This window comes from Stomoxys calcitrans, chromosome 3 (assembly GCF_963082655.1).
Source record: "Stomoxys calcitrans chromosome 3, idStoCalc2.1, whole genome shotgun sequence".
NCBI lineage: Eukaryota > Metazoa > Arthropoda > Insecta > Diptera > Muscidae > Stomoxys > Stomoxys calcitrans.
In genome coordinates this window covers 91,642,904-91,669,133 of record NC_081554.1, presented here as the reverse complement: position 1 = coordinate 91,669,133, position 26,230 = coordinate 91,642,904, and the positions used below count along the sequence as shown (strand labels likewise).

The window sequence follows — 26,230 nt, the reverse complement described above, 5'->3', positions numbered from 1 at the left end:
TACCACAACAATCATTGGCGAATTTTTTCTCGCTACTGCAAATGAGAAATTTATATTTTAATAGCTCCATGCAACATGAAAAAAGTGATTTGCTACTAAAAACGATTAACTTTAGCATATTTGTACTTTATAAGCTAAAAATTGTTAAAGTTGGGTGCAAGCGAAAATTTCGCTGGAGGTGCATACTAAGCTTAAGGCAAAATTTCAGTGAAATTTTTTCAAAAAAAAAAAATTAAAATGAAAATACAACAAAATTAAGTTTACGAACACAACAAATCGAAATAAAAATTTGTCAAATCGTAAAGGGATTGAAAGCAAAAATCGTCAAGCGTCAAAAGGCCAAAATCAAAGGCGATAATTCTTAAAAATGACATAAAATCGTAATGTCTGGCTGCCCTGCTTTTGAGTGACGATGATGATTGAACAATCGATTGTAATTTATATTCGTTTGTTTTTATCCACTAAAAGTCGACTTCGACTTTGTTAAACAAAAAGTCGTATAATCGATTGGTCGAAAATGTAGACAGAGAATTAAGTGGCAAGTGACAATTGCAATTTATATACAAAAGCGAAAAAGTAAGACTTGAAGACACAGGAAATTTGTAAAAAAGTTAAAAAGTCGACAACAAAATACATATATTTTCTAATAATACAAAGTTTAAAAATTATTCACCATGTTTCGTACAAATTTCGACAAACATTTGGGTAAGTTCTGCTTCGGTGTGTCAAATTCCTGAAAAGTTATGATTGCCCGATTTTACTACAATTTTTTGCAAAACAAAATTCGCCAAAGTGACTCATCAATTAAAATGATATGAAATGAAAATTGTCAACAAAATCAGTATGCGGGATCACTAAACTTTCTCGATTGCATGGAAATGCGTTGTATTAATTGAAAAAATCTCGCCCTTTGTCTGTTCACTCTTTCAGACAGCGCCACCAACCATTTACTGTTGGAGCCAAAATGGGAAGCAATTATGGAGTGCTGTGATGCCATAAATCAAAAGGACACAACGTAAGTTTTGTGGCGAAATTTTAATGGTGCTATGGTGCATAATGTTTGTTTGCTTCTTTTTTTTTAGCCCAAAAAATGCATTTTTGGCTATTAAGAAGAAAATGAATTCCACCAATCCACATACTGCCTATTATACTTGTTTGGTTTTGGAGTCTGTGGTAAAAAACTGTGGTGCACCTATGCACGAAGAGGTTTTTACAAAAGAGAACTGCACAATGCTTAGTCAGTTTCTGGAGACAACAACATATGATAATGTGAGAGCAAAAATGCTCGAGTTGGTGCAAACATGGGCCTATGCATTTCGAAATTCTGAGAGATATCAGGCCATAAAAGTGAGTAGTATTAAATGTTTAACATGCGAAATAAATCCCGGACGAAATTATTATATAGAGTCAACCATTTTCGCCTTCAGACACGCCTTGCTGTCTTTATGCAAACGAGATTATGGTTAACACAATTAGAAATCTCTTGGGCATTCGTAAAAACACAGTTGTCACGCAGGGGATTTTTTTGTTTTTGTTTTAATCCACATTGTTTTAACAAAAACGAGAGAGTAGTGTATTTAAGATAAGGAATACAGAACAAAGTGCTTCACCATCAGAGTATAATCTCAATACGCGTTTATTTCAGTTGTTTAACAAGCTCAATGTTTATCGGAGTATGTAAACTTATATATGCATGCGAGACGAACATCATGGGTTGCCTTCTCCGCACGTTTCTGGACCCTTGTTCTGTTCGGTTTGCCAGACCCGCCTCCATCATCTGTTGGTGTCGTTGAGGTGTAATCGGTGCATGGAGTGGGTACATTTCCGATCTTGCTCTGGCCTTACATCACTCCGGGAGTATAGTCATATGGTATATGTTGCAACGTACTGTGCGAGCATAGACAGCAGTGGGTAACAAGCGTCGTCGTCGTCGCCTTCTGCATCCTCGTCGTCGGACTATTTGACCCCCCCGACCTCTCCCGTGCGGCAATATACGCACCAGCAGCCCCAATATTGCCAGGCCAGTGCCAGTGCAACTGAATTGTAACGGTCTCCGTGGCAAGATGAACGAACCCGGAGACAAAGCTGACCAACACCTGCAGCTTGTACAGTTATCACGGATACAATGTGCTACATAAGGATCGCTCAAGGAATGGAGTTAGGGGATTGGCCTTCATGATACACCACTCCGTGCTATATAGAACCATCTGGCCTGCGCCTGGCGCTGGTGACCACTACATGGATTGCATGGGAATAGCAGTCAGATCCGGTATTGCCGAGGTAGAGCTATACAACGTCTACATACTGCCGGTTGGTAGCTCTGTCCCAATTAATGGCCAAGATTACAACCCCGACATAAGTGGGTTACTATCTGGCCATAATCGTCTGGTTATTGGCATTCTTCCCTAGGTAACGACAACTGTGGCTTAGCTTTGCCAGAGCAATTTGAAGGTTCCACGTTCTGCATGGTGAATGAGGATGCTCCCACTAAGATTATGAGGATGTGTAGCAGCTCGCCAAACATTTCCATTGTATCCCGTGATCTCCTGAGTGACGTATCCTGGCAAGACGTAATCTATTTGTGTCAGACCACCTCCCCATTATTCTCACCATTGACCGACCACCCGACTTCATAAACTCGCTTCAGAGAGTACACCAAACGCCACTTCAGTGAACTGGCACCCCCCTCGGATGTGCTGGTTGCTGAGAGGAAATTCCGAGATAATAACGCAGCAGCCGCTCGCTTTATGCCAGCCGGTCGAATACCCCAAGTGCAATCCAATTTTCCGGCGGTACTCGCAGACGAGCATGATGGGATTCGTTGTTTGGACCCCACTAACCCCAGAATCAGCGAGCTGAATCTGGAAACAAACAGGGTAGTCAGCGAACATAAGCGGAATTTGTGGCTGGAACACTTGGCGCAATGTAAATTGGGCACTGGTTTAGGCAAGTTGTGGTCTACTGTTAAGTCATTATCGAACCCCGGTAGACAGGATGACAGGACCTCAGTCACTTTTGGCTAAGTAACCGTAAATGATTTTAAGAGATGCGCAAGGTTGTTCAACCGTCAATTTATTCCCAACCTATTCGCCGTATCCCCGACGTCCCTCTAGTCAGGCCTGAAACGCTGGGTCTCAAAATATATGTGTGATCGCCAGTCATTTGTGTAATTTAGGGATAAGAAATCGAAGCACCGTAAAGTGAAATATGGAGTTCCCCAAGGCGGTGTGATATCTCCCGCACCACTTTAACCACTACCTATCCACCATTCCACCACCTCCAGACGGCATAGAGATTGTATCATATGCTGGCGATTATACGATCATGGCATCAGGGCTCGACCCATTGTTGACATCTGCGATAGGTTGAAGTTGCCTCGCATTTCGCTGTAAGAAATCTGAATATATCTGCCACCAAATCTTCAGCCACATTGTTCACTACAAATACGCGTGAGGTGAATGCCGAGCTGACTGTGATGATTGATTTAGAAATGATTCCGACCATCGAGTGTTTGACAGCTCTTACACATTCACCCCAAATGCCACAGACAAAAAAACGTTGTTGACCACTTACAAAGCAATTGGCCGGTCTGTGGTAAGTTATGCAGCGCCAGTGTGGTCTCATCAGAATGCCACCCTCCGAACTGCGACGGGCTGTCTCCTCAGTTCTCATGTGGACCACTTCCATCAGGAGACAAAAATCCTACCAGTGCGAAAACATAACTGGGCTGTTTTCGAAGAGACCATCCAAATGATGATTTGTGGATAAATATCCACCGCCCAGAAGCCTTAAGATAGATCTACATGATCTACAGCGTGAGGTTCAGCGCTCCATGAGAGAACCTCTAGATCAAGCGGCATATCAAGAGGGTCTAGGCAAAAGTCATGCAGGCACGGTAGCAGATGTGGTAAATAGCTGCCGGGTGAATGGAGTCTTTGGAGAACGACCGCCTCCCATTGCACCTGAAGAAATTGACCTCCCCCGGCAAACCAGAGTAGTTCTGGCCCAATTACGTTCCCGCAGATGCAGTCGCCTCAACTCCTACAGAGCATGGATTGATGCCGATTTGCAAGATTTATGTCCTGATTGTGACAAGAGACCACACAATACAAGTCACCTTCATCGGCAAGGGCTGCCTCCTCAGTGTGCAACACACTGCTACAACAATAACAATTATAAGTACCAAACGATTATTAAAACATACGACAAAAATGCTGAATTAATCGGTAGCAGCACTTGCCCGCCACTGGCGAATGTCAAAAGCTGTCAAACACGTATAATTAAATTAACCAATGACACCATTTATTTTCAATAGTATGGTGGAAAGCTTCAAATCAGTTTATTTCAAGTGACCTTACGGCATATATAAAAGTTTTGTGTGAAACTAGATTAATAAAATCAATCGATGAATACTTTTTTTAAGTAGGGGGTTGCATTAAATCTAAAAAAAATTGACTTTGTTCTTGTTGTGGAAACAGTATCAAAAGACCAGTACTAACCAGTATCAGAAGACCTGAGGTGATGAGGGAAGTCCAAAATGCAAATGCAAATTTGCCCATGAATATTCCATCAAGGAACCGGGCAAAAATGAGACCTTAATTCGTACCTGCAAATACGAAATTGCCAAGAACATTCCATTAAGGAACACGGGCAAACTTTTCACATATTATTGAGTGCTGCCCGATTCAAGTTTAAGCTTAATGATAAGAGACCTTCTTTTTATAGCCGAGTCCGAACGGCAATCCGCAGTTAGGAATGGATAACCACCGCTGAAATTTTTTACTGATGTTCTCGCCAGTATTTGAACCCGAGCGTTTAGCGTCATAGGCGGACATGCTAACCTCTGCGCTACGTACATAGAATACGGAAAATGACCAAAACCAGACAGATTTTTTATAAACTTTTCAAACAATGAATCCAGAATTCTAGAAGAACCGATCTGATTTCTTTTATTTGCTGACTTGTTAGCCATATTAGAATATAAACCCGACAAGAAACTATGACAGCTCAATGTTCCCAACATCATTTTTTCGCAACTGCTCGTTATTTGTTACCAGGTTGTATTAACCAACAATCCCAACAATCCCTTATACTCGGAGTCCAGCTTGGACCAGTTTGGAGAAAGCAGATGTGAGACCTCGGACTATATCCAGAGGTTATACACGAATAAGAGGAACAGGAAAAGTGGAGAACCAGAGCGGGAGAAGAAAACTCAAGCACTTAACTTCGCCTGAGCTTATCGCACCTTACGTCGAAATCCCATCCCATTCCGTTCGCAAGATCACCCAGATCACAGTAGAACCGCCTCTACAGAAAGGAAAGCCTGTGTCCTTGCAGACCCGGACACGAGCAGAGAAACCCCTAATAAGCCCCAATTTGAATTCCATGCTCAGAAGTAATCCGATAGCAACTACATCGACCACTCCCTAGTCAATCTCATGGCAGCCGGTTGTACGTACTGGATTGATCCGATAGTGTCCTTCATTTGTAAGGGCTGCTACCTCTGTGTGCGTATAACATGACGTGCCGTGTGATGTCAGTCTTATACATTCCAAATTTTGTACAAAAAACTTAGCAGACATAACCTGTCATCGGTTTTCATCATGACGATTGGTTTGATATTACTCTTCTTTTTCTCATGTGTTCAAAGTAAATTTCACTCCGCCTAATTGAATTGAAATACAAGTTTATGCCAAAAAAGTTACACTTCAAATAGCTGTGTGCACCATATAAACTGGAACTTTAAGGTCCGATCTGTGTGGTGTGCTTTGCTGTCACGAGAAGTTTAGCTGCGAGATACTGGGCGCACCCACAGGTTGCGGATAGTGGAATGCTCCATCCGGAGTAGCTGTAACAGCAGTCGCTGGCAATCAGCGGTATCGTGCGGAGAGTCTCAGTGAGAGGTCGGGTGGCACCGGCAAATACTGAGAGCCTATGATGCTCGACAGGATAAGGCGAGTTATTGGCGCCTTTAAATAACCAACGGCCACTCTGTTCCTGCGGTGATCGGTCCTTTGGACCTGAACGAGCTTGCTCACCTACAGGAGCTTGACGAGGATCAACACCTCCACATTAAAATGTAGTTACAACAACAGCAAACTCGGTGGAAGTCCGTCTCTCCCTGTGTTCAAAGCAACGTCAAAGACGTCAAGTCAGGACTTCTATAAGCAGTCCAAGACTGCTCTCTCAGTCTCTGGGTAAGTCACGTCTTGTGTTGCAAATTACCCGAACACAGGGCCTTTGTCAACCTGCAACACATAGCATCAGCTCACACTTCATTTGCGTTATTATGATAGAATGCGTTCTCCCTACCAAAAAAAATTCGAACTGGTTAGGGTCAACTGATATCGTAGCGTGATCTTCCTGGTCAGCTTCGTTCCCGTCCACCAGTTGATGACCCGTGACCCAGTGCCTGACAGTTTTTACTATTGTTCGAAGAAGCTCCTTTCATCCCGGGAAAGGCGAAAAAACTTCAGCCCGTCATAAAGGAAGGACTTTTGTGGTAAATAATCCGTCGCGCCACATTTAGCTTGTCGGCACGCCGATCAGCAAAATCCCAAAGTTTGAGGACCGTCAGGTTCCTGACTCCCTCAGTCTATGGGCTTTCTTTGTTACCATATATTGACTTGAGACTTGACTTTGAATGAAGTTTTCGCCAAAGTTGGTTCTTATTATTTATTTTGTTTTATATATAAATTAAATATCCGAAAAACCAGTTTTTCCCTCCTATGATAGATTTTTGGAACCATAAGCACAGATCCAATGACTATCAATGTATTGCACTTTTAGTGCCTTTAGAAATGTCTTCTATTTTAAAATTTAGGAAAATCTTTAACATACATCGCATTGAATACTTTGTTTTAAACAATTGAAGATAAATTAACAACATGAGTACAGATGAAGAGCTAAGCGTAGAAGATTGTCAAGAGGAGGTGATGGCGATTTTGTTTTTTTTTTACCAAAAATATTAACACATTTTAATCATTTTCAAAAAATCTCTTCTTTATTTTTGTACAGGATACTATGACCATATTAAAAGCAAAAGGCCACCCATTTCCAGAGTTGAAGGAGGCCGACGCCATGTTCACCATGGACACTGCTCCGAACTGGACGGATGGCAAGAAATGTCATCGTTGTCGCGATGAGTTCACATTTACCAATCGCAAACATCACTGTCGCAATTGCGGCCAAGTTTTTTGTGGACAATGTACAAGTAAATCATGTCCTTTGCCCAAATTTGGCATTGAGAAGATTGTAAGTGGCGATATACAATTAAGAGAGAAACATTATAAACATTTATTAATCTCTTCCTTAGGTTCGTGTTTGTGATGGTTGCTATGCTCAAATTCAACGCCCTACATCGGCTAAGACTGCTGCACGCTCGGCGGAAAGTGATTTGCCCGCTGAATATCTGAACAGTTCATTGGCCCAGCAGGTGCAGGTGAGTACAGATGTATGTCTCATGTGTGTCTTAATCTTTGTGTTTTCCCTTCTTTTGTGTGTGACTAACTTGAAATTGTTTTGATTTTTTTGTGTTTCGTTTTACTTAGACACCCCCCCGCAAAACGGAACAAGAATTGAAGGAAGAAGAAGAATTGCAATTGGCTTTGGCTTTGAGTCAATCGGAGGCCGAAAGTAAAAAACAACAGCAGCAACAACAACAGCAGGTAAATGTTAATATTTGATTTATATGTTAGCACATATGACTATTATCTTATCTTATGATTTATCAAAAACTTTAACCCATTGCGGGTAGTAGGCTAGACGAGGGATTTCTTTTAAGGCAGCTGCTGTACGCAGTTTAAACAATTGTGATAAAAGATACTTGTTGTATTATTGCTAACAAAATGAACCCGAGAACAAAGCTTTGGAGTAAAGAAGGGCTGCGATGGAGTCAGTATACAACAACATGGATGGAGTCAGTGTACAACAACAGGGGAGTACTGTTCCACTCAAGTTTTAGGTATCTATAGACGGAACCAAATGCCGATTGGCAGAGCAAAATCTCTTAGTAGAGAAGTTGTTATTGCCTGAAACACTCATAATTATTGCCAGCATTACGTGAGTTTGTTTTTGTAGCTGCAGATCTGCAGAGGTGGAGTAGTCCTTCATTAGAAATCCATTACCGTCGTTCCCGGTACTTGGACTCGACTACTGGGGTATCGGTTTTAGTTTGAGGATGACTACCGCTGAACAATGTTTTCGGTGTTTAAACCTTCGAAGGAAATTCCCGTCTGCGGGATTGGCTTCCAATCATCTGTTTCATGCCCCGATAACATGACTGCATATATCGTTGTTGTTGTTATAGCAGTGTGTTTTGTTCTATCTTTCGTCTAATTGATTCGGTTGGGGAGGTCAATTTCTTCAGGTGCAATGGGTGGCGGTCGATCTCCAAAGACCTAACCGGTAGCTATTCACCGCATCTGCTACCGTGTCTGCATGAATGTTGTCTAGACCCGCTTGCTATGTCGCTTGATCTAGAGGTTCTACCTTAATGCTTCTGGGGGTGGATACCAATCCGCAAGATGACGATTTGGATGGTCTCTGTGATAACCGCCCAGAAGGTATTACTTAGCATGTAATTATGTCTTTGCAAGGTTAGGGTCTTTGTCGCCTGATTTCGTCTTATAGAGCTGCTTAATCGTCTTTGATCCCCATAAACTCTGCAGAAAATCGTATAACTTGACAGCAACGATCAGAGAAGCAATGGCCAGTCAGAACCCCTATCAGTAGCCTGAGGTCATTTTGAGCAGGCCTAAGATAAGTGCCGTACCACAGTGGGCAGTGGGAAATTTGAGAACGGGTAGAGATTACTCTTTGATATATTAAATATTTAGAGCTAAGGCGTTAACGCTTGAACCACCTAGGACCCTAAAAGTTTGCACATTACGGGGGCTGCTATATATATTTCTAACCTAATAATGAAAATGCATATAGTTATCATCAAAAACGTCGAAGAAGAATAGACTATAGAACATCTGCTGTGTGTGTGTCCCGCACTGGCAGCTAGAAGAAGTTCCACTTTAAGTTCTCATTTCTTTGAGAACTGACCAGTTTTAGCGGATATTTTTGGGCATTTTACAGCGATCTGAATGGTTAAATGGTAGGAACTGAAAGCATCTTCCTTCTCTTGTTCCTGTGGTATCACATTGGACGGAGACTTCTAAGTTAGTCTGACGGCAGACTGCCAATTAAACCTAACCATATTTGGTTTCTCACCTTGTACCAATACCCATACCAAATAGAGTCCAAGTAGTTCCATAAATATATAAACCTGTATCTTTAGACGAGGCAGAAAAAATATTTGATCATCCCCCAACGGGTTAAATAGCATTATCAACTGTTTTATTATCGACATTTATTAATTTGCTGCTAAATTTGGTGTCTTTAATTTTTTTTAGACTACAGCTGCCTATCGCATGCAACAACGTTCGCCCAGTCCCGAAGCCCCACCAGCACCTAAAGAGCCCCAGCCCGAAGAAACCAATCCAGATTTGGCCAAATATTTAAATCGAAGCTACTGGGAACAACGGAAAGTTAATGATTCACCATTGGCCAGCCCATCGGCTCCCAGTCCTATGCCACCAACACCACAACCACAGGCGGGTCAGCAACAGCTACCCTTAAATGTTAACGATTTTCGCCCAAAATCAACGGATGAGCAGAAGATCGATGAATTTGCCGCCAATATGCGTACCCAGGTTGAGATCTTTGTAAATCGCATGAAGTCAAATTCAAGTCGTGGTCGCAGTATCGCTAATGACAGTTCAGTGCAAACACTCTTCATGACCTTGACCGGTTTGCATTCACAACAGTTGTCGTTTATCAAAGAGCTGGACGATAAACGCATGTGGTACGAACAATTACAGGATAAATTGGCTCAAATCAAAGATTCTCGAGCTGCTCTAGATGACTTAAGACACGAACACTCAGAAAACCTCAGACGCATGGCAGAGGAGCAAGAACGCCAACGGCAGATACAAATGGCTCAAAAGTTAGAAATAATGCGAAAAAAGAAACAGGAATATTTGCAATATCAGCGCCAGTTGGCATTGCATAGACTACAGGAGCAGGAGCGAGAAATGCAGTTGCGCCAAGAACAGCAGATGGCCCAATATCGCATGAGTCAAACCACATTTCCCTTCATGCAGCCCATGCCAGGGGCACCGGGAGGTCTTGGTTACAATCCATACAACCCCAATGCCACCACAACGGACACAGGAGCAATCGGAGGCATGCCCTCCTACCACTCGCATACAACAACACAAGCTGATATGGCTCAGGTGATGCCAGGAATGTACTCGCATCCAGCAGGTGGCATGCCGCCAAACGGGCCCCAGAACTTGCCAACCAATGGCCCTCAGAGTTTGCCACAACCAAGTAATATGATGATGCAACAACAACCATCAATGAATCAACCTCAAATGCAAAACCATTTGCCGCCCGGCATGATGCAGCATCACCAATCACCCCATCATCCGGGAGCGTTGGGCGGAGAACCACAGCAGCCACAACAGTCCCAATTAACACAGAACCACCAGACTCAGGCCAACAACAATATACCCGTGACAAATAATCAAGGACCGGTAGGTGTATCATCACTACCGCAGCATCAACCACAGCAGCCACATCAGCAGCCACATCTGGCACATGTTATGTTGCAGCAACAACAACATCTTATGCATGCCCATTCGCCTATACCAAACGTTGGTAATTTACCACCGACACAAACCACCATGGCAAATGTATCCTCGCCCCAGCTGCAAGTGCACCAACAGCAGCAACAACAACATCAGGCTCCACTCCAAGCTCAAGCCCAACCCCCACCGCAGCCCATGCCATCAATGCATTTACCCCAACAACAACAACAGGCTGCTGCAACACAAATTCAAGCTGTTCAATCGGCCCCAGCTCCACCTCAACACGAACCCGAACCAATAGCGCCACCCGTTGAGGAACCAGCGACTGCCGAATTGATATGTTTCGATTGAGGTGGAAAGCGGCGTAGAGTGATCCTCTTAAGGACTACAGTTAAGAAAATGTTTTAGAGAATGTTTGTTTCGGTCATAGGCTTCGCATTCCCTTATTAAGTCATATTATTATCATTACTACAATTACACATACGAATATGGATACTATTACCACTACAACTACTACTGTATTATTATTATGATTTATGATGATGATAACGATGATTGCTACCATTATGGTCATTGTTATAATTATTATTTATATTATTTGAAGAAAGATTGACGACGAACGTTTTGAATGGAACTATATAGGTTCAAAAACTAATTGTTTTATTAAATAAAATTTCTATTATTAAAAAATGATTACTTTTCAAGTTGTTCTTTTCGTCTTGATCAATAGTTTCAGTATTTCAAGCCTTAAAATTCCAGAATTAAAGAGACTTATTGAAAAATAAATCTTACATTGGCCGCTTAAGCGATTTTACGGAGTAAGGGGACTCTGCAAACAAATGTAAAAAAATCAACACGCAAAAGTTTGAAGACAAAAAAAAAACTACTTACGTGTGGCAGCGCAGAAATGACGATCGCTTTTAAGCGTCAAAGTTGAATTTTTAACTTTTCCGCGTTGCTTTTGTTGCGTTTGTGTGCAGAGTTTCATTTTTGCTCAACGCGCTAATTTTTTTCGGCCTTTATGGCTGGTACTTTGTTCTATTTTCACCGTTGAGCCCCTCGTTTCCCGCAATTTACTTACTTTCCTTTAATTAGCTATGACAGAACATTTGTTCCACTAGCTGAACGTAGAATACTGTTTCAAGCGCCTCGAACTTCTGCGCTCATTCTAAAATCTCTTACACCAAGTTTCAAAGTGTCTCCCACCACTTGATCTTTCCATCGGGTTTTTGGTCTTCCCGGTTTGCGTGGTTTGCGTGCCTTCAAAAGACTTCTTTGCTAGAGCTTCTTCATCCATTCTGACAACACGACCTAGCCAACGCAGCCCTTGTATTTTGATATGTGTAACTATGCTATCATCGTCAAACAGCTCGTGGTTCATACGACGCCTATATTCTCCATTAATGCCAACTGGTCCATATATTTTACGAAGAATCTTTCTCTCAAATACTCCATTCACTGCCTCATCTGCTTCACAAGTACCCATGCCTCAGAACCATATAACAACACGGGTAGTTGTTGTTGTAGCAGTTTATTGTGTTCTATCTTTCGTCTGACCCAGGAACTCTGCGACTAAGATGGGGTGCGTCCACAGGGTCCTCAAATAATTTGGCATGGCTGACCGTGTCGAATGCTTCGATAGGTCCAGTGTCACGAGGACCGTCCTATCACATGGCCTGGGCTGATTGAAGCCACGGCAAATGTGTGTGGTGATGGCATGCAAAGCTGTTGTTGTGCTGTGCAGTCTCCGAAATCCATGTTGATGCTCGGCGAATGGAAATTCTCCTACGAGGCTCGGGAGGAGTAATGGCTCAAGCGTCTTTGCCACTGGTGAGAGAAGGGAGATCGGTCTGTACGACTCCCCCAAACTCGGGACTTTTCCAGAATTCAGTAGAGGGATCACTCTGCCCATTTTCCAGACATCGGGAACTATAAGAGTGTTCAATGACAGGTTGAGGACAGTGGTAAGGTACTCAACTCCAGGTGAATCCAGATTCTTCAGCATTAATGTAGAGATTCCGTCGGGGCCCAAAGCCTTGGAGGATTTGGCGCCACAGATGACATTCGTAACTTCGCCCACGGTAAATTGTGATGGCTGTTCATCGGCTCGGAGACCACGAATAAGGCGAATGGCTCTCCTCCTTGCCCTGTCTCTCTCGGGATGCACAATAAATTGACGGTTGAACAACCTGGCGCATCTCTTCGGATCAGTCACGGTTATCTCGCCAAAAGTGACTGAGGTCCTGTCGTCCCGTCTACCGGGGTTCGAGAGTGACTTAACAGTGGCCCACAGTTTGCCTACACCGGTGCCTAAGTTACATTGCTTCAAGTGTTCCAGCCACAAATTCCGCTTATGTTCGTTGACTATCCTGTTTATTTCCAGATTCAGCTCGCCACAAGCACATAAGAGGGGGTGGCAGTTCACTGAAGCGGCGATTAGTATACCCTCTGAAGCCAGTCCAATCGGACTTCTTATAATTGATAAACGTCCGGCGCTCAGAAGTTATGAAGTCGGGTGGTCGGTCGATGGTGAGAATTATGGGGAGGTGGTCTGACCCCAAAGAGATGACGGCTTGCCAGGATACGTCACTCAGGAGATCAGGGGATGCAATTGAGATGTCTGGCGAGCTGCTGCACCTCCTCGTAATCCTAGTGGGGGCATCCTCATTCACCGTGCAAAACGTGGAGCTATCTATCTGCCCTGCCAAAGCTATGCCACGCTGATCGTTACCTAGGGGAGAATGCCATGACGTGTGATGCGCATTAAAATCCCCTAGAACCAGACGATTATGGCCAGATAGCAACCCACTTATTTCGGGGTTGTAAGCCTGGCCATTAATCGGGACACAGCTACCAACCGGCGGTATATACACGTTGTATATCTCTATCTCGGCAGTACCAGACCTGACTGCTACCCCTATACATTCCATGTAGGGGTCACTAGCGACAAGCGCAGGCGAGATAGGTCTATACTGCACGGAATGGTGTATAACGAAGGCCAATCCCCCACCTCCATTCCTTGAGCGATCCTTACGTAGCACTTTGTAACAGTGACAACTTTGCAAGCTGCAGGTGTTGGTCAGCTTTGTCTCCTGGATCGCTGCGACCAATATGCTCTTCCGACTCATAAAGTCCACTATCTCATGAATCTTGCCACGCAGTCCGTTGCAGTTTAACTGCAAGAACGATACACTTCCCGGCACTGGCCTGGCAATATAAGGGCTAGGATGCTGCCGTTGCGTAAATTGCCGTACGGGAGAGGTCGGGGGGGTCACATAGTCCGACGACGAGGACGCCGAAGGCGACGACGACAACGCTTGTGACCCACTGCTGGCTACGTTCGCACAGCACCTTGCGACATAGCCAGTATGACCATACTCCCGTAGTGAAGTTAGGCCAGAGCAAGAACGGAAATGTATCCACTCTATGCACCGGTTACACCTCACCGACACCGACCGATGATGAAGGCGGTTCTGGCAAACCGAAAAGAACCAGGGTCCGGGGTTCTTTTCAATCCCGGCACGGACCAGAAGCATGCGGAGAAGGCACTCTCCCATGACGAAAAAAGACGAACACGTACACTGAGGGGGCAGCCTGGGGGTCATGAGGCGGCAGGCGATAAGGATTCCATCGGGCTAATCCGGTGCGTACAACAGGCTGCCATGGCATTGCTGTTGATCAGTGGCTTGTATAGTGCATTCTTCGTCTGTCGAGTGGTGGCCTTGTTTCTAAACTGCTACTTAATCCAAAGTCGAAACTGTTTGCCAGTATTATTCTTCACTTTATCTCAAAACTGTTATCATTCATTTCAGTTTCGGCGGTGCCTTAGTAGATAAATTTGCTGACTATCTTTAAGTTGTGGTTCCTAGCTTTCTCCATTTTCTTTATCTGCTCGGTTATACAAGGCGTTTTGGGAGTTGAAACCATCCATTTCGTCTTATCTCCATTTACTGCCAGACCCATTTTCGCTGACTCACTTTCGATTCTTTCAAAGGCTGCAGTTACTACTTCCGGTGACCGACCTATGATGTCGATGTCGTCGGCATAGGCGAGTAGCATGTATTTTCTTGTGATTAGTGTGTCATATCTATTCACATCTGCATCTCGAACAATCTTCTCCAGCAGGATATTAAAGAGATCACACGATAGGCTGTCTCCTTGTCTGAAACCTCGTTTGGTATTAAATGCAATCAGAGATTATTTCCGAGAGATTATTTCCTATTCTTACGGAGGAACGCGTATTAGAAAGTGTCATCCTGCAGAGTCTTATTATTTTGCAGGGATACCAAACTCAGACATGGCTTGAAATACCAGTGAACGTATAGGGCTATCGAAAGCGGCTTTGTAGTCAACAATAATATGGTAGGTGTTGATTTGTACTTCTCGGGTCTCTTTCAGGATTTGGCGCAGTGTGAATATCTGGTCCAGGGTAGATTTACCAGGTCTAAAGATGAATTTATAGAGCCCAATTATCTCATTGACTTTAGGTTTTAATCTTTCACACAGTACGCTCGAGAGTATCTTGTATGCGATGGGGAGGAGACTTCTTCCTCTGTAGTTGGTACATTCCGTCTTGTCTCCTTTCTTGTGTACGGGACATAGTATGCTGAGGTTTCAATCATCGGGAATGCGTTCTTCTAGCCAGATTGTGCACAAAAGCTGATGCATACGCCTTATCAGCGAGTCGCCTCCGGTCTTAAATAGTTCAGCGGGTAACCCGTCGGCTTTTGCTACCTTGTTGTTCTTCAGTCACTGCTACTTGGATCTCATTCTGACTAGGAGGTAAACATTCTATTCCATCATCATTGCTTGGTTCTGCGGATTCTCTTCGCAGCCAACGTCGGACACTAGCAGTTGGGGATAATGTTCTTTCCATATCCTCAGCATGCTATCTGTGTCATTTACCAGATTTAATTTTTTGTCTCTGTAGTAGGATGTGCCTGTACCAAAGCCATCGGTTTGATGTTTAATTCTTTGGTGGAATTTCCAAATTTCATTCTGATTCCTGTAAATCTCAATTCGCTCACACTCACGTCTTTCCATTTCCTTTTTCTTTCTGCGGAATAAACGTTTCTCCTCTCTCCTTTTCTCTTGATACCTCTCCTTCCCGTTACTGATTGCAGGGTTGCTCTATATGCCGCATTCTTGACTTCAGTAGCATCTCAACACTCTTGGTCGTTCTATGGCCGTCTTGGGAGAGGCTTCCGGTAAGCAAGTACGAATTTTCCATGAAGTGGGCAATGGTTTGCCACTGCGCCATTATATCATCGACACAAGGAGTGCTTTCAACAAGCAGTTGGGTCAGTGGAGTGGAGTATACCGTTGCCATCTATTTTGTTTGCAGCTTTTCAATGTCGAGCTTCCGTGCAGTGTCAGATCGTACTTTCCTCGTCACGCTCAAACGGGTGCGAACCTTTACTGCAACAAGGTAATGGTCCGAATTTATATTCAAATCTATCACAACGTGATCAATTTGGTTCCTTGTGTTTTGATTGGGTGACAGCCATGTGGCTTTGTGAATATTTTTATACCCACCACCGAAGAATGGGGGTATATTCATTTTGTCATTCCGTTTGCAACACATCGAAATATCCATTTCCGATCCTATAAAGTATATATATTCTTGATCAGCGTAAAAATCTAAAACGATCTAGCCATGTCCGTCCGTCTGTCTGTTGAAATCACGCTACAGTCTCTAAAAATTGAGATATTGAGCAGAAACTTTGCACAGATCTTTTTTTTTTTGTCCATGAGCAGGTTAAGTACGAAGATGGGCTATATCGGACTATATCTTGATATAGACCGATCAGCCGATTTAGGCTCTTAGGACCATAAAAGCCACATTTTTTATCCGATTTTGCTGAAATTTTGGACAGTGAGTTGTGTTAGATCCTTCGACATCCTTCTTCAAATTGGCTCAGATCCGTCTAGATTTGGATATAGCTGTCAAATAGACCGATCTCTCGATTTAAGGTTTCGGGCCCATAAAAGGCGCATTTTTTGTCTGATGTTGCCGAAATTTGGGACAGTAAGTTAAGTTAAGCTCCTCGACATACTTCTGCAATTTGGCACAGATCGGTCAAGATTTGGATATAGCTGCCATATAGACCGATATCTCGATTTAAAGTCATTCCCTATAAAAGGAGCATTTAAAATCCGATTTCATTGAAATTTGATACAGTGACTTATGTTAGGCTTTTCGCCATCCGTGTCGTATATAGTTCAGGTCGGTTTATTTTTAGATATAGCTAATGACCAATGAACAATGACTTTTACTTATTAGTATTTGGTCCAAATCAGAACATATTTCGATATAGCTGCTATGGGGCATAAGGTATGTATTCTTCACCGGATTTTGACGAAATATGGTTTACATATATACCCGAGGTGGTGGGCATCCAAAGTTCGGCCCGGCCAAACTTAACGCCTTTTTACTTGTTTTATGTGGAAATCGGCGAAATATATCAGCCTCAACCCATTACTGGACGTTATCTCGTGGAGGCTAAACTTTCTGACTGTTGGACCAAAGATGTCTTCCTTCCCCATCTTCGCGTTAAAATCTCCCAAAACGATTTTAATATCATGGGCGGGGCAGCGGTCATATTCTCTCTTTAGGCGCTCGTAGAAAATATCCTCATCTACCGGAGTAAAGATGGAGATAAGGTGTTTCAGTCTCGGACTAACCACAAATCCACAACCAAATTCATGCCTCGTGTTACGGCTGCTATAGTATAGTTCGTCATCGTTTGGTGTTGAAGTGACGCCATTCCCAGTTCCCAGAAAAAATAAAACTGCTGTTTTTCATTAAAATAAGTTCGAGGATATCAAAGGCCTTCTAGGAAAATCCCCTCCAGTAGGAATTTGGAAATTTTGCCAACGGACAGCAATTTGTTTATTTCTTCGTCATTGCGTAAGGTGGATTAATAAAGGTGGTCTCAGGCCAACAGCTGAAAATAACTGGCCGGTTAGACGGTATTAAGATGTCAATTCTGTGTTTACATTCACAACAAACCACCTTCTCTTTGTATATTTTTCTCTTTCTCTCATTTTATCTATACACGTACACACAGGAACGCACGTTTCTTTGTAAGGCCACCATTAATTGTTTCGCCATAGTCATTGCGGATAGCCAATTGCGAGTGACGGGGTATAATTGTTGTCTTCTTGTCACGAGCAGCGTTGCCAGTCAATTCAGGAACTTCAGCCGCCCAATAGTCCATGACAGCAGCCAAGTAAACTGGAACTTCTTTACCAACAAGTTCGGGATAGTTGACTTTGCGCCACAAACGATGGATTCGACCGACGGAGAATTGAAGACCAGCACGGCTGTGACCGTGACACCTTTACCACGAATTAAAAAAACAAAGAAATTAGAATAACTTAAATCTATCTTAAAACGGATATTTACAATATTTACATATATACAATCACTGTGCCGTATTGTACACAGTATATGTCAGGTCGTAGCTGTCGTATCTCCAGCAGGACTTCGCCAGCAAATAAATGCCCCTCCTCCCTCAATCTAATGAGAGTGGTAGGCGGCAGATGCTTTCTACTAGTCAATACCTCCAGCTCATCCTCACATCTAAGGTACCCAGCTACCAACCTGTTGTCCGCGCCATCACCAAATCTATCCCGGGGGTTTCTCATCAAACATCATCCCAAGATATTTTATCCTGTCCTTGACCTCGATTCTCTCATTCCCACATGTACCCTCGGAAATTCGTGTCATTCGTGAACTGGGCATCAAGACCAAACGACTGAAGCTTGTATAAAAGCCCGGCGTGCCAGACTGAATCGAAGGCCTTAGCAAAATCTAGGGCGACCGCTTCTTATCGAAGCCACGGACAATATTTGTGTAAAAAACGGACAATGCATGTGATGTCAAATGTCCTGGCCTAAACCCAAATTGAAAATGCCAGAGGATGTGTCTATCCTCAACTCACCTCATTAACCCATCTACTATGACAAACTCAAGTAACTTCCACATAGCCGATAGAAGGAATATCCCGAGAAATTACCTGCCGCCACCTTCCAAGCTGACGGAAATACCCCAAATTGAGGCAATGGCTAAAAAGAACGGACAAAAACCCCACCCTATTCAGCGCAATATCAGGTATTTTATCGATACCTGTAGATTTCTTCGGAGATCTAAGCCTCTGCGTTCCTTCATCCACGGACGGACTGACGAAAGGAGGCTTTGTAGCCAAAAAAAGAGATGGTAGGTGTGGATTTGTTCTTTTTCGAGTCTTTTCTAGGATTTGACGAAGTGTGAAGCTGAATTGATCTCATTGACTTTAGGTTTTAATCTTTCACACAGTACGCTCGAGAGTATCTTGTATGCGATGGGGAGAAGACTTATTACTCTGTAGTTGGCACAGTCCTTCATGTCTCCTTTCTTGTATTCGGTATATAGTCTGCTCAGGTTCCAATCATTGGGTATGCGATCTTCTAGCCCGATTGCGCACACAAGCTGATGCATACGCCTTATCAGCGTGTCGCCTCCCGTCTTAAATAGTTCAGCGGGTAACCCGTCGGCTTCTGCTGCCTTGTTGTTCTTCAGTAGCAGTGACCTACTTGGACCTCATTCTGACTAGGAGGTAAACATTCTACACCATCATCAGAAATTGGTTCTGCGGTATCCTCTTTGCCGCCATCGTGTAATACTAGCAGTTAGATAAAATGTTCTTTCTATATCCTCGTCACGCTATCTGTGTCAGTTATCAGATTTCCTTCTTTGTCTTTGCAGGAGGATGTACCCAGACTTCATTCTCATTCCTGTATGTATCAATTCGCTCATACTCCAGTCTTTCCATTTCCTTTTTCTTTCTGTGGAATAGACGTTTCTCCTCTCTCCTTTTCTCCCGATACCTCTCCTTCACCTGGCGCATTGCCACTGATTGTAGGGTTGCTCTGTAGGCCGCACTCTTAGCATCAGTAGCATTCGACACTCATGGTCGTACCATAGGCTTCTTGGGGGAGGCTTCCGGTACCCAAGTTCGGATTTCGCGGCATTTTCATGGAGTGGGCAATGGTTTGCCCCTGCGCCATTATATCATCGGAACAAGAAGTGCTTTCATTAAGCAGTTGGGTCAGTCGAGTGGAGTATGTCGTGACATCTGTTGTGTTTGCAGCTTTTCAATGTCCAGCTTCCGTGCAGTGTCAGTACTTTCGTACTTTCCTCGTCAGGCTTAAACGGGTGCGAACCTTTCTTGCAACAAGGTAATGGGCCGAATCTATATTCGCTCAACGGATCGATTGTACATCTAACACGCTGGATGAATGCCTTCCATCTATCACAAAGTGATCAATTTGGTTCCTCGTGTTTCGATCCGGCGACAGCCCTGTGGCTTTGTGAATATTTCAGCCTTAACTCATTATCGGACGTTATCTCGTGGAGGCTTAACTTTCTGACTGTTATCTTCGCATTAAAATCTCCCAGAACGATTTAATATCATATTCTCTCTCTAGCCGCTCGTAGAAAATATCTTGGTCTGCTCACCCTTGTGTTCATGGGCACGACAAGGCTGATGTTGAAGAATTTGGATTTATGCGGAGGGGTTAACCAGCGCTGAAAATTTATTTATGGTGTTCTCTCCAGGATTCGATCCCATGCGTTTAGCGTCATAGGTAGACATGCTTACCTCTGCGATACGGTGACCTGGCCAAAAAAATAAGCGTCTCGAAAATGAGAAAGAATAAAAAACGCCTTACCCTCAAGTTATTTGGGATTCTTGATACGACAGACTCTAAAACTCTCACCTCAACGGTATAGAAGGTATCCAAAAGACTGCTATCACTAGGTGAACATCCAATCCCCAAGAGAACTGTAGTATAGGACCTTTGCTTGTGCCGGAACTTTGCCAATTTCGCTAAGGAAAGATTCCGGATGGCGGTTATAAAGAAGGGAGATGAATTATCAGCACCTCCAGATTGTGACGAGCGGGATAGTTTTGGGGCCGATTCAAACTAATAGGATTTGAGGATCAACGCTCTGCCAACGATGTGATTGGATGAGGGCCGAGGAGACATGCCACACGATGCCTCTTTGGAAAACATGCTGATATACTTAATTGGAGGCCACCGTAGCGCAGAGGTTAGCATGTCCGCCTATGACGCTGAACGCCTGCGTTCAAATCCTGGCGAGACCATCAGAAAAAATTTTTCAACAGTGGTTTTCCCCTCCTAATGCTGACAACATTTGTAAGGTACTATGCCATGTAAAACTTCTCTCGAAAGAGGTGTAGCACTAAGGCACGCCGTTCGGCCTCGGCTATAAAAGGAGGCCTCCTTATCATTGAGCTTAAAACTTGAATCGGACTGCAATCATTGATATGTGAGAAGTTTGCCCCTGTTCCTTAGTGGAATGTTCATGGGCAAAATTTGCATTTGCATACTTAATGATACGAATAACGATTTGTGCAGAAGCTGTGAGGACTTCTAGTAAGAAGAAACAATTAAATATCTGCTGTGTACCTGTCCTGCACTTCCAAAAAGAAGAAATTCCACTTTAGGTTTTTATATTTTTTGAGGTCTTGTCTGAATTTTGTAACATTCGCAAGTTTTTAGGCGTTTTAAAGCGATCTGGCTGGTTCAACGGTAGAAACTAGAAGCATCTTCCTTCTCCGTTCCTATGGTGCTATAAGGGACTAAAATGTGTTAGTTGTAGACGGCCAATAAAATCACACGTAATTAATGTCTGCTAATCAGTACGCAAAAGTAATTAATTATCAATCCCATGGCAGCCGGTTGTACGCACCGGATTGACCCGATGGAATCTTCATCGGCAAGGGCTGCCGCCTCAGTGTACGTGTTCGTCTTTTTTCGTCATGGGAGAGGCACATCCCGGAGTGCCTTCTCCGTATGCTTCTGGTCCGTGCCGGGATTGAAAAGAACCCCGGACCCTGGTTCTGTTCCGTTTGCCAGAACCGCCTTCATCATCGGTCAGTGTCGGTGAGGTGTAACCGGTGCTTGGAGTGGGTACATTTCCGTTCTTGCTCTGGCCTAACTTCGCTACGGGAGTATAGTCATACTGGCTATGTCGCTAGGTGCTGTGCGAACATAGCCAGCAGTGGGTCACAAGCGTCGCCGTCGTCGCATTCGGCGTCCTCGTCGTCGGACTATGTGACCCCCCCGACCTCTCCCGTACGGCAATTTATGCAACGACAGCACCCTAGCCCTTATATTGCCAGGCCAGTGTCGGGAAATGTATCGTTCTTGCAGTTAAACTGCAATGGACTGCGAGGCAAGATTGATGAGATTGTAGATTTTATGAGTCGGAAGAGCATATCGGTCGCAGCGAACCAGGAGACAAAGCTGACTAACACCTGCAGCTTGCACAGTTGTCACGGCTACAATGTGCTACGTAAGGATCGCTCAAGGAATGGAGGTGGGGGATTGGCCTTCGTTATACACCATTCCGTGCAGTATAGACCTATCTCGCCTGCGCTTGACGCTAGTGACCCATACATGGAATGTATGGGGGTAGCAGTCAGGTCTGGTACTGCCGAGATAGAGATATACAACGTGTATATACCGCCGGTTGGTAGCTGTGTCCCGATTAATGGCCAGGCCTACAGCCCCGACCTAAGTGGGTTGCTATCTGGCCATAGTCGTCTGGTTCTGGGGGATTTTAATGCACATCACTCGTCATGGCATTCTCCCCTAGGTAACGACCAGCGTGGCATAGCAGATAGATAGCTCCACGTTTTGCACGGTGAATGAGGATGCCCCCACTAGGAATACGAGGAGGTGCAGCAGCTCGCCAGACATCTCAATCGCATCCCCTGATCTCCTGAGTGACGTATCCTGGCAAGCCGTCATCTCTTTGGGGTCAGACCACCTCCCCATAATCCTCACCATCGACCGACCACCCGACTTCATAACCTCTGAGCGCCGGACGTTCATCAATTACAAGAAGGCCAATTGGACTGGCTTCAGAGAGTATACCAATCGCCGCTTCAATGAACTGCCACCCCCCTCTGATGTGCTTGTGGCCGAGAGGAAATTCCGAGACATCATCAACGCAGCAGCCGCTCGCTTTATACCAGCCGGTCGAATACCGCAAGTGCGACCCAATTTCCCGGCGCAAGCAGTGGTACTCGCAGACGAGCGTGATGGGATTCGTGCTATGGACCCCGCTAACCCCAGAATCAGCGACCTGAATCTGGAAATAAACAGGGTAGTCAACGAACATAAGCGGAATTTGTGGCTGGAACACTTGGAGCAATATAACTTAGGCACCGGTGCAGGCAAATTGTGGGCCACTGTTAAGTCTCTCTCGAACCCCGGTAGACGGGACGACAGGACCTCAGTCACTTTTGGCGAGTTAACCGTGACTGATCCGAAGAGATGCGCCAGGTTGTTCAACCGTCAATTTATTGTGCATCCCGAGAGAGACAGGGCAAGGAGGAGAGCCATTCGCCGTATTCGTGGTCTCCGAGCCGATGAACAGCCTTCACAATTTACCGTGGGCGAAGTTACGAATGTCATCCGTGGCGCCAAACCTTCCAAGGCGTTGGGCCCCGACGGAATATCTACATTGATGCTGAAGAATCTGGATTTACCTGGAGTTGAGTACCTTACCACTGTCCTTAACCTGTCATTGAACACTCTTATAGTTCCCGATGTCTGGAAAATGGGCAGAGTGATCCCGCTACTGAAGCCTGGTAAAGACCCGAGTTTGGGGGAGTCGTACAGACCGATCTCCCTTCTCTCACCAGTGGCTAAGACGCTTGAGGCATTACTCCTCCCGAGCCTCGTAGGAGAATTTCCATTCGCCGAGCATCAACACGGATTTCGGAGACTGCATAGCACAACAACAGCTTTGCATGGCATCACCACACACATTTGCCGTGGCTTCAATCAACCCAGGCCATGTGATAGGACGGTCCTCGTGGCACTGGACCTATCGAAGGCATTCGACACGGTCAGCCATGCCAAATTATTTGAGGACATCGCCAACACGTCCCTCCAGCCAGGCCTGAAACGTTGGGTCGCGAATTATCTGTGTGGCCGCCAGTCATTTGTGGAATTTAGGGATAAGAAGTCAAAACACCGTAGAGTGAAACAGGGAGTTCCCCAAGGTGGGGTGATATCTCCGGCTCTGTTTAACCTCTACCTATCCTCCATCCCACCTCCTCCAGACGGCATAGAGATCGTATCATATGCGGACGACTGTACGATCATGGCATCAGGCCCCCCACCCATTGATGACATCTGCGATAGGTTGAACGTCTACCTCAACGAGCTTGCCTCATATTTCGCTGCAAGAAATCTGAAGATATCCGCCACCAAATCTTCAGCCACACTGTTCACTACAAATACGCGTGAGGTGAATTCTGAGCTGACTGTGACGGTCGATGGAGAAATGATCCCGACCATCAAGTGTCCCAAAATACTTGGCGTCACATTTGACAGCTCCTACACTTTCTCCCCACATGCCACAGCAATCTGCAATAAAGTCAAAAGTAGAAACAAGGTCCTCAAGTCACTCGCTGGCAGCACTTGGGGTGCAGACAAAGAAACCTTGTTGACCACGTACAAAGCAATTGGCCGGTCTGTGGTAAGTTATGCAGCGCCAGTGTGGTCACGTCAACTTTGTGACACGCAGTGGAATAATATTCAGATCTGTCAGAATGCCGCCCTCCGAACTGCGACGGGCTGTCTCCTTAGTTCTCATGTGGACCACCTCCATCAGGAGACAAAGATCCTTCCAGTGCGAAGACATAACTACATGCTGCCTAAGCAATACCTTTTGGGCTGTTATCGCAGAAATCATCCAAATCATCATCTTGTGGATAGATACCCACCGCCCAGAAGCCTTAAGGTTGATCTACACGATCTAGAGCGTGAGGTCCAGCGCTACAAGAGAGAACCTCTAGATCAAGCGGCATATCAAGCGGGTCTGAACAACATTCATGCAGACACGGTAGCAGACGCGTTGATTGGCTACCGGGTGAATGTAGTCCTTGGAGAACGACCGCCACCCATTGCACCCGAAGAAATCGACCTCCCCCGGCAAACCAGAGTGGTTCTGGCTCAATTACGTTCCGGCAGATGCAGCCGCCTCAATTCCCACAGAGCTAGGATTGATGCCGACGTGCAAGATGTATGTCCCGATTGTAACCAGGGACCGCACGATACACGTCACCTGTTTAACTGCCCGGCCAGACCCACTCGACTCAGACCCAGATCCCTGTGGACGCATCCCATCTTAGTCGCGGAGTTCCTGGGTCTTGACCCTCAACAGAATCAAGCAGACGAAAGATAGTACACAATAAACTGCTACAACAACAACAACAAAAGTAATTATTTAATATACTCATATTTTTATCGCTTTTGATGATTAGCAGTGACTTGTATAGGAATAATTTGTAATTTCAATCGTATCATGCTGCCTATTACCTGTTCATTAACCCCTATTAGCACATACTAAATTTTTGAATTGAATGAAAAATGCCCACCTAGTTTTTATCGATTATTTAAACAATGTAAAAGAAGATTTCATTCTGGAATTGCTAAAATCCATTCAGTTTATCAAATGGGTGTCATCTTGGTGTCTACATTCGGGCAGAAGAGGTGACATCTTCGTTATATTCGTTCTCTTATAACTTCAGAATGGGCCACCCCTTTGCCAGCCAAAACCATTTTTCATATCTCTAAGCATTCATTCATGAAAAAAGCATACCGCCTGCATAGAAAGCAAATCCATTTTGGTTTCTCTTCTTCACCATTATAACCCACATCATAAGCCGCCTATATTTGTACTTTCGCTTTTGGTCTGTTTTTTCTGCTGCTGCTGCTGCTGGTTTATATGGAGATTCATATGTGTTGTGTTATGTTAACCCAGCTGGAAGACATGATCTTTCCTTTAGAATGCATGCATGCCATGCACAGAATTCATTCGTTCCCAAAGGAATCCTTATCAAGGTGTGAGTAAGTGAGTGAGTGCGCCAATTCTACTGCTTTTGTGATGGATGAAGACACAACTGTGTTAATTCCAAAACTTGGAGAAGAAACATGTGCTGCAAATTTCAAAAATTTAAGATGGGACTTTCACACACACACACACGCACACACATACACTAACAAAAGAACCATTTATCAAAAAAGGAAAAGAACCTGGAAACATGAGAAAAGGAAAAAAATGCAGTTAACTTAGAAAGACAAAGACTACTCCAAATAGTGTCAACGCAAACTCATGTCCAGTGGATGGTCGTGTCATTTTCTAGATCCAAATATATTGCAGAACGATATGGTTTCTTACACTCGACCAGAACAGCAAAAGAATTTGAAGTTTTCTTGCACATTTCCATACTATTATATACATATTATAAGCGTCTTGAGAATATTATGAACAACAAGTAAAAGCGCGCTAAGTTCGGCCGGTCCGAATCTTATATACCCTCCACCATATATAGCATTTGTCAAGTTCTTTACCCGAGATCTCTATTTAGGCAAACAAAGGATAAAAGAAGAGAATTGCTATAATATTGGAGCTATATCGTATGGTCCGATTCGGACCATAATTGAATTGAACGTTGGAGACAATAGTAGAAGTCATTGTGTAGTCATTTCTGCTTAAGAAG

General features: G+C 44.3%; 2 protein-coding genes across 6 annotated transcripts; one reads left to right on the top strand and one right to left on the bottom strand.

Moving 5' to 3' along the window:
* The first annotated feature begins 535 nt into the window (after nt 1-535).
* On the top strand, nt 536-11,333 carry LOC106090850 (hepatocyte growth factor-regulated tyrosine kinase substrate). Of its 5 annotated transcripts, none has more exons than XM_013257185.2 (7): nt 536-705; nt 931-1,015; nt 1,083-1,347; nt 7,018-7,254; nt 7,316-7,441; nt 7,551-7,667; nt 9,402-11,333. In XM_013257185.2, exons 1-7 carry the CDS (start codon nt 675-677, stop codon nt 10,989-10,991), a joined length of 2,451 nt encoding a protein of 816 aa, XP_013112639.1. In that variant the 5' UTR covers nt 536-674; the 3' UTR covers nt 10,992-11,333. The 5 variants fall into 5 exon arrangements, with proteins under 5 accessions (XP_013112639.1, XP_013112637.1, XP_059220937.1 ...); XM_013257183.2 differs by having other exon boundaries at nt 7,316-7,453; XM_059364954.1 differs by lacking the exons at nt 536-705; nt 931-1,015; nt 1,083-1,347 and adding exons at nt 4,316-6,197; nt 6,297-6,502; nt 6,824-6,932 and having other exon boundaries at nt 7,316-7,453.
* Nucleotides 11,334-17,692: 6,359 nt separating this feature from the next.
* Nucleotides 17,693-25,467, bottom strand: LOC106094699 (histone H2A, sperm-like). Its single transcript, XM_013261933.2, has 4 exons — nt 25,410-25,467; nt 20,403-20,512; nt 20,285-20,301; nt 17,693-17,981 (listed from the first exon to the last, which is right to left on the bottom strand). Exons 1-4 carry the CDS (start codon nt 25,465-25,467, stop codon nt 17,693-17,695), a joined length of 474 nt encoding a protein of 157 aa, XP_013117387.2.
* Between the last annotated feature and the right edge of the window lie 763 nt (nt 25,468-26,230).

Coding starts and splice junctions, on each gene's coding strand:
- LOC106094699 (XM_013261933.2), bottom strand. CDS start 25,467: ATGAATCTCCATATAAACCAGCAGCAGCAGCAGCAGAAAAAACAGACC. Junction 20,513..25,409: donor AAAACAGACCAAAAGCGAAA/GTACAAATATAG, acceptor ATCTTTCCTTAG/CGAAATTGGCAAAGTTCCGG.
- LOC106090850 (XM_013257183.2), top strand. CDS start 675: ATGTTTCGTACAAATTTCGACAAACATTTGG. Junction 7,454..7,550: donor AGGTGCAGGTGAGTACAGAT/GTATGTCTCATG, acceptor CGTTTTACTTAG/ACACCCCCCCGCAAAACGGA. Junction 7,668..9,401: donor AGCAGCAACAACAACAGCAG/GTAAATGTTAAT, acceptor AATTTTTTTTAG/ACTACAGCTGCCTATCGCAT.